We start from the raw sequence: 13,105 nt of genomic DNA on the forward strand, positions 1-13,105 counted from the left end.
TATAACATAGTTGTTAATGGTTTTTGAAGAAAGTTTTATTTTACAAGAACAACTGTTTGGGGAAATATTTGGCAAGTTTTGTGAACATTCTTTCCAGCATTTATGTCCCTTAAGAATTCTATCTGAAAATGACTAAACATGTGGCTAGGCATATTATGATATAGAAATATGTGAACAGATTCATTTAGCTATAAAATCAGCTTTGAATAAATCAGAAGAGTTACAACATGGTTTTAATAAGTTTTGTTTTTTACATTAAACAAATGCTAAATTAATTACAATTCATTTGCATCAACTAATAAAAATATAACAAAATTCTGATTTAGTGTGACTTTCTAATTAGTCTCATATAAACCAAAAAGTTTAAATTCAAATTACATGAAAATAATTACCATGGCTGAACAGACCGTCTTGAAATATTACATCATCATGTATGAATTATTTGGAAAATGAAAATTTACTTCTAAAGCAATAAAACTCTAATAATAATTAACACTACAGAATTTGGTTGACTTTTCTCAATGAATTAATATAGAACCTAATTGTTCAAATATCTTCATATTTGTCAACATAACTTGAAAGTACTATTAAATCTTGCATATTTGAACTTTATTACTTGATTGTAAAGAAACATGAAAACATAAGTTAAAGTTCGAGATTTTCTGGGGATTTTTTCTAAGACTGATTTACTTTTATATGCATTGATCTTTTGCCTTCATGTATGTCTGTGTGAGGGTGTCCGATCCTCTAGAACTGGAATTACAGACAGTTGCAAGCACCCATGTTAAGTGCTGGGAACTGAACTCGGGTCCTCTGGAAGAGCAGCCAGTGCTCTTAACTGCAGAGTCCTCTTTCCAGGCCCAATTTTTGATTTTCTAAATTTGCTCCTACATGCCTTTTCTATTCTTTCCCATGCGTTGTCTCTGCTAGTGTGGACCTCTGCATATACACAAAATAATTCCGTTTTCCTCCTAGAAATCATACATTACAGGGGGAAGAAAAGTCTAGTAATCTCCACACTCTGAACAAGTGATGGGAGATGTCATTTTGTAAATGTCTCTCTTATTGGTTAATGAATAAAGCACTGTTGGCCAATAGGAAAGCAAGATAGGCGGGAATAGGCGACAAGGAGGACTTGAGGAAGTAGTAGGGAGGCGTCAGCATGGAGAGACTGGAGATAACAGAAGTCCTCTCTGGTAAGATGAGACCACGTGGAAATACTTAGATTAATAGAAATGGGCTAACTAGTAACTGGCCAACAGCTTTATATCTAACGCAGTCTCTCTGTGTTATTTGGGGCTGGCACAGCAGTGGGACCAGACCTGCAGTAAAAACTACTCATAACAAACAAGTATCAGATGTCACTGCCCCTGCTTAGGTCTCCACACTTCAAGTGACAGAAGCTGTGCTCAGAGCTGGCACAGGGCAGGGATGTTTGTGGAAAAGAGAATATCTTGCTATCGTATGCCTTGCTTGCAGAGTAGGGAGGGCACATGGTGCCACCAGCATTTCTAGTACCTCAGAAATTAACAACATGTTAAAAATCATAATATAAAAGCAAAATTGACAAAACCAGCAAGAGGTATGATGAAGCAGCATTTGGAATTTAGAGTTGGAACACATGTCTTTAGCCATGTCCCCTACACTGCATCACCCTTCACAACACACTCAGTGAAAAGCCGTGGTGCACATACCAAAACACACCAAACACTGGCATTGGTAGATGACAAATCATTCATATTTCAATCTAAATAATCAATGCATATTAAGAAAAACTACACACATATAACTGGAAACAGTTTTCTCTGAATAAAAGAAATTTAACCTGAGGTACAATCAACTTTGTCCATATATTTAGATTATTTAGATTTGTTTGCAAGCTATTAACTTTATTCTACTGGATCAATGTGTTTTAGTATGTAATTATTTTACAGGCGAAAAGTGCAGCATTTCTTGTCACAAGCCATACAAATAACAGCAGGTGGCATATATATATATATATATATATATATATATATATATGTGTGTGTGTGTGTGTGTGTGTGTGTGTGTGTGTGTGTGTATACGTATATATATATATACATATATACATATATGCTTGGTGGCATCTTGTACTATATTTATTTGAAGAACAACCTCCACCTACAATGTTGATTGCTATTAGCAAAAACTCTGATATCTTTGAAAAGAAACAAAAATAAAAGATGAAGAGAACAAAGCGTGAGTAGAATTCTAAACACAAAACTAATTAATCTAGACAGTAATAAGGAGGGATGGGAATAATAGTCCTTAACAAAAACAGAGAAACAACATTAGCTTTTAGTATGATAAAGTAGAATCAGAAGGAAATCATATTTTTGTGGCTTATGTTCCAATGATTTTATGAGAGTTACTCTTGGGATAGGGGTTTGGTGGGGGACAGGGGAGGAGGGGAGGGACAGGGAACTGGGATTGACATGTAAAACAAGCTTGTTTCCAATTTAAATTAAAAAACAAAAACAGACAAACAAACAAGGAAAACCAGAGCATCAGTGCTTCCAATGCTCCAGTACAGTGGAACAGGCAATAAGATGACAGCAACTGGGATAGGCAGAGCTGTCCGCAAGACTTGTTTCCAGAAGTTACTGCAAGTGAGTGTGGGTGACTCAGAAGCCTCTGTTTCATAATCTCTGGCTGTAAGCATTGATAACTGAGTCTCCTAATTTATTCTGTAAAGATTGCCTGCAATGGAATCTCCTGTACTGGAGAAGGTATTCTTCCCTGATTAGGGAGCTCAATTCAAACCTTATGAACAAAATCTTGGGTGTGGGGAATGCTACAGCCTTGTGTAAAGGTGGACCCTTGTGTATTCACAAGCAGCCCAAAACTTGAAAACCAACACCTGTAATCCAGGATTGTTATTTGTTAAAATTTGAAGTATTACAAACACTCAGACTCACTCTGAAAATGGTAGCTACATACTTAAGAACTTCGCCTGCTTACAGGGGAAGGCCAGTTCGGGGTCCCTCGCCACTAATGGCCATCTTTGTGGATTCCCAGGAAATTGCTCAGTGCCAGGTTTCTTGTTGCCTCAATCAATGACTCCCTCTCCTTCTGAGATCAATGACTGCCTGAATTATCACAGAACCTTCATCCAGCAACTGATGGAAACAGATGCAGAGATCCACAACTAAACACTGGGTCGAGGTCCCAGAGCCCAGTCGAATAGAGGGAGGGGCGATAATAAGAGCAAAGGGGTCAAGACCATTTTGGGAATACCCACAGAGACAGCTGACCTGAGCTAGTGAGAGTTCACTGACTCTGGACTGACAGCCGGGGAATCTGCATAGGACCAAACTAGGCCCTTTGAAAGTGGGTGGCAGCTGTGTGGCTTGGGCAGTCTGTGGGGTCACTGCCAGAGGAACCAGGATTTATCCCCAGTGCTTGAATTGGTTTGGAGGGATACCTTGCTCAGCTTATTATACATGGGGGAGGGGGAGCTTATGCCAGACTTTGTTACCTCCCCATGCCCATGGGAAAACGTACACTCTCTGAGAAGTGGATAGGGGCTGGGGGGGGGGGGAGATGGTGAACATGGAGCGATCAGGAGCAGGGGAGGGAGCACTAACTGGGATTGGTATGTAAAATGAGAAAAGATTGCTTTAAAATAAAACAAAAGATAAAAAATAATTACTAAATCTGCCACCCACTTCCCCACAATATTCCCCCCTTATCTCTAAACTCAAAAAGATCAAATAATTTTTTAAAGTTAAAGATAAGATGTGTCATCCCCCATGCCAGCAGCTACACAGAGTTTGCCATTGGAAAGCACGCTACAAAACATCTTTTCTAACATTGCGTTTAACGGAAAGAGTTAAGCACGGTATTGAAGTCCTTGGACCACAGTGACTGTCTGTGCAGCATCTGCCCAGGTAATGGTGATGTGAAAACAACCTTTGAAGTTCTAGTGCGGAAGCATAGATACCAACACAGGATCAGGGGCTTCTACAGAGCTTCTGTCGCAGGGGAAATAGCTAGCATGTGACAGATAACTCATGCAACTTCAGGATGCAACTTCCAGTTGAGCTGATTGAGTTAGTGAACTTGTAAAACTCCATCTGCAGCTCCTCTATGAGATTTGGTTAATTGTGGTGATCAGCTGTGGAATAATTAAGGGAATTTGCTAGAATACCATATACGTGGAGATGAACGCTTACTTGGATTGAGGAAGCTTTGTTTAATATCTTCAATATTAGCCTTCTGAGTATTTTGAAGTATTATATATTAAAACACTCAACACTCCCTATTTGGATATTTTACCTAGAATGAGCACTAATTTACATTAACTCGCTTTTGTACTATACTAAATGAATTAATATTTTAAGCAATCTTCTAGGTAATATTGAAACACCCAGTGGTTTAATATTTGAAAGACCTCAAGAATTTTCATCAAAAATTGTTTTTTTTCCCCTGAAGATACCAGTTTATTTTAAAGTGACAACTTAGCTGCCCTTCTGATGTCAAATAATCAGTTCTGTAAAGAAACAAGATCGGAGCAGCTTGTATTGATGGTCCCTTCTTTTTCTGACTGGCTTGCAGGTATTAAGCCATTAAAATACAGAAATATAGGTAATGAATTTATGAAGAGACATTAGGGCCTCTCTCTTTTAATTCTCATGGCAGAGTGACAGCATCCATTTCTCATATTTATAAATGTAGGAAATGTATGATGGGGGGGGCCCTCCTCTTTCACCAAATGCACGGCAGTGAATGTTTATCATTCAAAAAGCTCTTCCCAGCACAGAAGAATTGTCTGAAAGAGCATCACTCCTCAACAGGTCCTTCTAGTGAGCCACTTTGTATTTTACTAATGAGTTCATTTATCTAGTAAGATACTGGAGCCTTAGAAGCTGCATTCAGCAAGGAATTCAACTCTGCTTAAACTTAATTATCTTAAAACAAATAAAATATGTTTGTGACAACCTCGTTTATTTGAGGCAATGTAGAGTTGGCTCTATTTTTTAATTTTTATATTTTTAAATTTGCATAGTCCTGAGTATATTTTTAAATTTGTATAGCCAGGAAGTATAACTATGGTTTTTAGCATCTCTGGAATATGATTTTTAGATAGTTCCCTCAGCAACAAACCTAAGAAGTCCTTAATATTTGCTCAGTAATAGTCCAAACTAAAGTGTGTCATAAAATGGTTGTGCCTTTTTAATTCTAGTTTTTTTTAAAATGGGTATAATTTGGTATAAACTATGTAGAAAATAAACAAACATTATTGTTACAATTATAACACGATGATAAAAATATGTAACATAGGGGAGATGGAATGATGCTCACATAGCTAAATGTCCTTCAGTACTTCCTTAAATTCCCCTTGGTAAAGGAAGAGAACTGCAGAGGCTTTGGGGACCATGTCAGGTCTCATCATCTTTTAAACATTCAGCACGTGTTTAGGAAATGTGATAAGTTTCTGTAAAGAGTCTCCGTTCACTCTGATTATTATGTGCCAGCATATTCACCAAAATAATTGAGAGTGTCTTACATTTATAATTGAAAACTTCATCATTTGAGGTGAGCTGGAAGAGGTTTTTAATCTACATTTTGTGTATCTAGAGGCACTTTCAGAGAGACCTAAAATTGGTGTCTCTTTAAAAGTCCAAGTTCAGATACTTAATTCACTGATATATAATAGTAATTCATAAGGAGTTATTTCTACACTTTGAATTTTTAAGTAGAGTTTAAAGTAGTCTGGAGAAATTAACATAAAAATGGATCCTAAAATATATTTTCATATGCCTAATAGATTTATAAAATAGATCCACAGACATATAATTAAACAATTGTGAAATGTAATCAGCATATATTAACAACACTACGTTTCAATAAAGACAAGAAGAATTAATTTTATTTATATCTGCTACTTTCACTAAACATTTCCTCCTTGAGCCAACCAATTTTATTTATGTGTAATTCATTTTTATATTAACATTGGATAAAACCATAGATTTTACTTATCAATTTACATTTACAGATAGCTACCCATGCATGATACATTTTCAGCTAATTTTATCATGATGGCACAGATAACGATAAATTAAACCCTTAAAAACAAATTGCAGCAAACTCATTCTACAATATACTGTAGGTTCCCAAAAGGTAAACACCAATATCTGTTACATTTTAACAATGGATTCTATTCACTAAATTTTGATTTCATATAAACTTCCAACATTCCTGTTTTCTTCAGATCTGTGCAATCGCATTTCTCTGAAGTCATTTTCCCAAACCAGGGGAATTGCTCGTGGCATTGTTGAAGGATGGTGCTGTGTGCTTGAACTTCACACGCTATCACAAGGAGCTCAGAGAGTGAGCTATATAAGATCACACAGTGAAAGTCCACTATACTTTTAAACCTAGTCAGAACACAGGCTAAATCAATAAAGTGAGGAGAGGCATTAAAGAGAGCCAGCTGTTAATGGCTTATCATGAAGGAGACCCCCCCCCCAACTCAACCCTCTGGCCTTCAGCTTAGAAAGCTAGAAATTTCTGAACAGAGACAATCAGCATGGAGTGGACACATGATCCTCCTGAGAGTCCCTTGGTCATCTCGTCCTCTGTCACGGACAGAGGGAGCCGTTTTCAGGCAGTCACCAAAGACCTATGTGACAAAGCCCCAAGGAGTCTGCCCTTCTCAAATTTACACCTCCTTGTCCTTCAGGACTAAGCAGAGGAACCTGTGTCTAAAAAAGCTTGCGATGACCCCTGCTCCCACCAATACACAAGGACTCACCACTAAATACAGCTGTGATAACACAGGTAAAGAACAAGGTGAGGCGAGCTTACATTTTTGATCCAACTGCTAAATTCCTGCAAACAACAAAAAATGATTTTGTTTTATGACCTTAGGCCAAAGTCTTCTGTAGTGAATAGAGATGGATGGCAGTACCATGGCAATATCTAGAAGCTCTTCCATGTCCATAGTTTGTAAGTGGGGAATAAAACTTAATTGCTTAAAAAGAACCAAAGCCCAGTGGTATATAATGAAAGGTATCATGATACCGTCTCCTTAATTCTAGACTGAAGGTAGCTGTCAGACCATTAGAAAAGATTTCAATCCTGCCACTGTCAACTGAATAACATCTTTGCAGCTGTATTCATGGAGACCTATAATTTATAGAACACAATTTACTGCCATCGACACTTAATTCCTAGAAACATGGCCTAGAATTTTAAATAAAGTACTTTTCTGCACATACACAATCCATATGTAATTACAGTATTTCATCTCTTTTAAGTTTAAATATAATGGTATGTTCTTATAAAAGCATATACAAAGTGCTTTAATTAATTCTCTATAGAATAACTAGTAGTAATCAATTAAAAACACACCATTTTACATTTGGATTATTTCCAAAGAAAGTGTTCATGTTCTTCTTTTGTAAAAATGATTTTCCAGCCAGGTATGGTGGTGGTGCACACCTTTAATCCCAGCACTCTGTAAGCAGAGGCAGGTGGATCTCTGAGTTCCAGGCCAGCCTGGTCTACAGAGCAACTTCCAAGACAGCCCAGCTGGGACTACACAGAAAAACCTTGTCTCAAAAAAAAAAAAAAAAATTCTGAAGTGAGTTTCAATTAACAATTCATATGAAGAAATTTCTATTGAAGCAGGATCACATACTTAAATCACAAAAAAGAACTATGAAAAGGAAACTATCTACCACATGACGGAAGTTGTGTGAAGGTGAGTCTCTGAAGACTCTGAAATCTAGGTGAAGCTTCCTACCATTTACGAAAGGCATCAAACTTATGATATTTTCCTAAAGCAACCTTACAATCAACAGGAGCTTGTTAGGAAGATGGTGTGTTTTATAGACAATCAATGTAATCAAGAAACTAAAACAGATTTGCATTTCATCACAGTTGCGCACAGAATAAAGCTTGATGAAGTCGGAGTTCTGTGTGCAAAAGCACATGGTACAGTCTAATATTTCACATGCTGCCACAGGGTCACCTTAGTTCTTACATGCAACTTCGCAAAAGTCTAATGGAAAGAAAGTGTATGGTAAAGGGCCACCTTTGCTTTAGACAAAGCTATTCAACACTTAAAAAAAAAAAAAAAATAAAGATCCCCCAATTCCTGCCCACGTTTACAGTGCCACAAAAGAGGAGAAAGAGAAATGATTAATTTTTAAAATTACCCAGCAACTCCATTGCATCGTCTTCATTGTCAATGTCGTCTTCTATCGCTGACGGCGCGGGGCTGTGGACGGACTCGAAGGATTCCTGGGAAAGCATCGCAGCCAGAAGTTTCTTGTGCTGCTGCTGCTGCTGTTTTAATCCTCTAGTCTTGGGCTCCATCTTTAAGCTGAAGAAACATGGACGTGTTAGTCCTGGTCGGTGATGAAAAATCCACTAACCTAGCGTTCTCATGCCACTACTGTGTCCCACAAACACATCGCACATTGCTGGTTTGCGGCCAGGATGACGGAAGTAGCACGTTTCTGAGACATCCCTGGGTACTCAATTCTCCCCCCAGCGTGGAGACGCAAACTCTCGCCCTCACGGCGGGCAGTGATTCTTCTGGTTGTACCATTTGACTCACATTTAATTGCATTTCTGATCCTGCGGGTGCTAGGAAGTCTGAGTCATTCCCCGATTTCTACAACACGTGTATGTCAAGCAAGACACAACATGTGTTATAGTACTGGTGGTATTTTGTTTTATTCAGTTTAACCAAAGCTAGTGAGGGTATCCTACTTCTTATGCTCAGATTTACCTGTTCCTTCCTTCCTCCTTCCTGATGTTCCAGAACTCCCTCTATCACTTCCTCTGTGTGAAGAATTTCATTCATTCTTACCTTACGAGAACTTCTGATGGACAGTTTCACTAGACTTACGGTTGTTGCGCTCATATTTTTACATGAAAAATACATTGCCATTCTAATGACTTTCCCCTTCAGGCAGCTTGATATCTATCTCTGCCTGCCTTTCAGGTTTCCTCTTTGGAGCACACGAGATGCCTCAGCAGTTAATAACACCAGCTGCTCTTGCAGAGGAGCAGGATTCAGTTCCCAGTATCCATATGACAGCTCACAAGTTCTGACAGCTTCTTCTGGCCTCTATGGGCACCAGGCACACACATGGTTCACAGATACACACGCAGGAAAACCCTCACACACCTAACAGGAGAATGACAGCTTTTGTTTAAAAAGATTCCGTCCTTGGTGCTGATTTCTAAATGTTTACTTATGATATACCTTTGTAGAAAATGCCTTGAGATTATCCCACCTGGCTTTTCCTCAGTCTCTAGCTGTTCAGTGAGTTTTCATCTGTTATTCCGAATTCTAATCCAATCTATTTACTCTCTCATCTTGGGACTTGATAAGATTTTTCAGACCTTTATCTCTGAAGCTGTGTTGTTTATCTGTGAGTGCCGGAGTGGGCATCTAGGCAACACATGCCTGCAGGTGCACACAGAAGCCAGAAGAGGGCACTGTTTGCCCTGAAACTTGAGGCACAGTTGGCTGTGACCAGCCTGATGTGAGAAATGAGCCCCACAAGAGCAGACACTGAATCACAGTCTCTTTTCAATCTATTTCCTCTCAGCTGTTCAGAACAGGCCAATTCAAAGGATCTGCGACTGCAGTCTCTAGCAATACGGACTACGGTTTACACTACTTCCATTTCTGGGAATTCGTTTCTCAGTGCTGTAGTTTTCATGGCATTTCCATTACTGTGTTTACTGTTATCGTTTTGTATGTTTATTTATTACTAAGGAATCTGTAATTACTCATGAAAGCATTTCTGTGATGACTGCTTTAATTCCTTTGCAGGTAATTCTACCACTTGCCTTACCTCAGACAGACATCAACTGACTTTCAGTAATCAGGCTGTGTTTATTATGGTTTTGGGTATGAACGGTATTTTATAAAATTGTGTCCTGTATGGCTATTGCATCAGGGTTCTGTGTGTCCTATGCAACGCTTGTGATTTATATGACAGTCAACCTTATACTAGTTACTAAACTACTTTAAAGTTCAATTTAATTGCAGAGCCCTTGCTATATGGTTCATCGATGATTTTTGTTTTAATCTAGTGTTCCTGTAGTTCCTGCGGGTCCCTCCTTGTGTCCAAAGAGGGACATATACAGGAAAATGAACAAAGTGTCAGACTGTGGGGCCACAATGGCTTTCCTGTACCCAAGCTGTGTCGTCAGAGATCCCTTAGTGATGTCTGAAATACCACCATGCATGTACGCTCATGAGAAAGGTCTAGGAGCGGGAACTGTGTAACGAACAGGAGAAGCTAAGCATCGTGCAAAGTTAGTGAGCATGACAAACAAGTGGGTGACTTCAGGTAGCTCACACCCCAGCTGCAGAAGAAAGCAGAAGGCTTGAACACAGAAAAGTCAGGAAACGAGAAGTACAGTTCCTTCTTCTCCATTGAGTAAGATGCAGCTTCATCGCTTCAGGACAAAATAGGGGACAAGGTTGGACATTTGGGGATAGAAGAAATGATATACTGCTACAATTAAGAATAGATTACGAACAGAGCAGATGTAAGTGGAACTTGATTTGCAAGACCAGTGTGTCTGGGGTTTGACAACGTATGGCTTTGAGACCCTGGCTTCTTCAAATTTTGCTGGTCCCAAAAAGGAGATGAATTTCCATAAGGTAGAACTTTGTCAAGAATGTAAGAATGCTCTCTGTGTGTGTGTATGTGTCCCTGTATCTCTCTGTCTGTCTGCTTCTCTCTCTCTCTGCAGATCAGGATGTAAAACCCTCAGCCACTGCTCCAACATCTATATAGCTTATCTGCTTCCTGCTATGATGATCATAGAAACTCTCTAAAATTGTAAGCAAGTCCCCAGTCAAATGTTTTTACACAATCTCTCTCTCTCTCTCTCTCTCTCTCTCTCTCTCTCTCTCTCTCTCTCACACACACACACACACACACACACACACACACACACACACACGAAAGGTAGAGAGGAAAAGGGAGTCGAGGCTGCACCCAGGGGACTGGTTTCAGTGATGGGTGGTGACAGAGGAAGAATAAGGAACAGGGTGAATGGGGAGCAAATGGTGCACTCTGGGCTCCAGATCTAAGAAATTATAGATGGAGGGAGGAAGTGAGTGAAAGGGGAGAATTAAAATAATAGTGAGAAAAGAAAATAAATGAGAGGTTAGGTTTGGAGCAGAACTAATTACTCTGCCTGTTTCATCAAGACAGGAAGAGTGCCGAGAAATGATTGTTCCAGAGAAGAATAACATGAGGGTTGTCTAATTAGTGTTAGAAGAAGATGTTGGGTAGACGTAAAGAGTTTGAAGAGCATGATTTATGGGATTCCTAAGTTTGGAAGACAGATGTACTATGGACAAAGTAAAGAAGGCTGCTTTAGGGAGAAGACAATGGGCAAGGCTTATAGGCAGACATACACCTTCTTTTTCTCTGGCACATAGCCTAAGAACAGAGGCATCAAATGCCATGCTGCCAGCATCCAGGAAGTGCGGAGTGGTGGGTGAGATGAGAAGAAAGGATGGGTGGGTCTCCCTAATCACGGGAGGTTCTGTAGGCATTCGCCCTCTCCCTAAGAACACTGGAGGTTCTGCACACACTCACTTCCTAAGAACACTGGAGGTTTTGTATACATTCACTGCCAAAAGCCACTGAGAGTGTACAGCAGGTGACAGCTGGTAGTCAACAAGTCAACCCACCACAAGAATAACTCTCTGGCCAGATGGTGGTGGCGCACGCCTTTAATATCAGCACTGGGGAGGCAGAAGCAAGTTGATCTCTGTGAGTTCGAGGCCAGCCTGTTCTACAAGAGCTAGTTCCAGGACAGCTTCCAAAGCCACAGAAAAACCCTGTCTTGAAAAACAAACAAACAAATAAACAAAAACAATAGCTTTTTGATGGGAAGCCCCATTTGGGAAAGACTGCGGGGTCACTGACAGTGAATCCATTTGTTTCTATTTATATTTTTTTCTCATGTGTCATCACTGCATGAGAAAACCACTATGGGTAGTCTCCCCACCATTGTGTGTTTATGTTTTTACTAGGCACACGTAGCTATGGATGGTCAGGATGATGATTTCTGCTTAAGTAGTATAATTCTGATGAGTAGAAGTAGTACTAGGATATTTTTCATTACTTGGACTGGCATAAGAAAATTCCCAGCTACAAAGACAGCCTTTTACACATTTAGCTGATTTTAGACAATAAAGCAAATTCAAAATAGACAGGTTGTCCCTGGATATGAATACATAAGGACAATTTATATTTTAATGAATCAAGGTCAGGCATGAAGCAACTTTGGTAGACATAACCCCCTGTAGCAACTGAATTTCTGCATGTATTCCTAACCATTCAAGGTCCAACCAACTAACTGTTTACTGTTTTTGTGCTGAATGTCAATGTCATTCTTTGTCTGGGAATGCTAACCACTCAGAGCTACGTGCTTACTTTATGCACCATGCCTGGCCAGCGTGTCCTCCCTAGCCTGAGAGAAACTTGTGGTAGGTATGGTTCTGTTTCTCATTGTTTACTCAAGAAGTTCTGTGTGACCCTGAAAATGTGATTAATATTTGGCCAGAGGCTTTGCTGTAGTAGAACTGTGATAGAGAGAGAATAAATGAATGAATGGGAGTGTGAAAGTGAGAGAGAGTAGTGTGTGGTGGTGTGTGAGTGATACACAAGGGAGATGTAGCAGATATGTGAAGAAATGTAACAGGATAGAGAGAAGTGTGCATATAAGTCAGATGTGTGGAGAAAAGAGATGTAACTGTATGTAAAGAGATGTAACTGTGTAGAGAGTATGCCAGGCAAAGGAGATTTTTCAAGATGAAGTAAAAGAGAAGGTAACCACCAGGAAAAGGTGTGCTGTTCCTTTGTTTCTTGGGTTACCATCAGAACGTGTGAGGCCTTTCCAAAGACCCTCAGATACAGAAGCATTTCTCCAAGTGCCGCTGCTCAGAAGGCATCCTTTCTGCAACCCTAGTGCAGTCGTGGGAGCTGGCCCCATCCTAGGAATACTGGAGTTCTACATGCATTCACCTGAGCCTCTTCTTTCCCAGTTCTAAAGCTAAAAGCCCTGGGGCTCAGGGGATTTCTAGAAC

General features: G+C 39.6%; 1 protein-coding gene across 1 annotated transcript in view; it reads right to left on the bottom strand.

Moving 5' to 3' along the window:
* Positions 1-13,105, bottom strand: part of CUNH8orf34 (chromosome unknown C8orf34 homolog) — a 315,486-nt gene that overhangs the window by 191,545 nt on the left and 110,836 nt on the right. Inside the window, exon 7 of the mRNA XM_051197032.1 lies at positions 8,187-8,353. Within this exon, the coding sequence (XP_051052989.1) occupies positions 8,187-8,353 (167 nt within the window). The remainder of the gene's footprint in view (positions 1-8,186; positions 8,354-13,105) is intronic.

The sequence above is a fragment of the Phodopus roborovskii genome, unplaced genomic scaffold (genome assembly GCF_943737965.1).
Source record: "Phodopus roborovskii unplaced genomic scaffold, PHOROB, whole genome shotgun sequence".
In the NCBI taxonomy this organism is placed as follows: domain Eukaryota; kingdom Metazoa; phylum Chordata; class Mammalia; order Rodentia; family Cricetidae; genus Phodopus; species Phodopus roborovskii.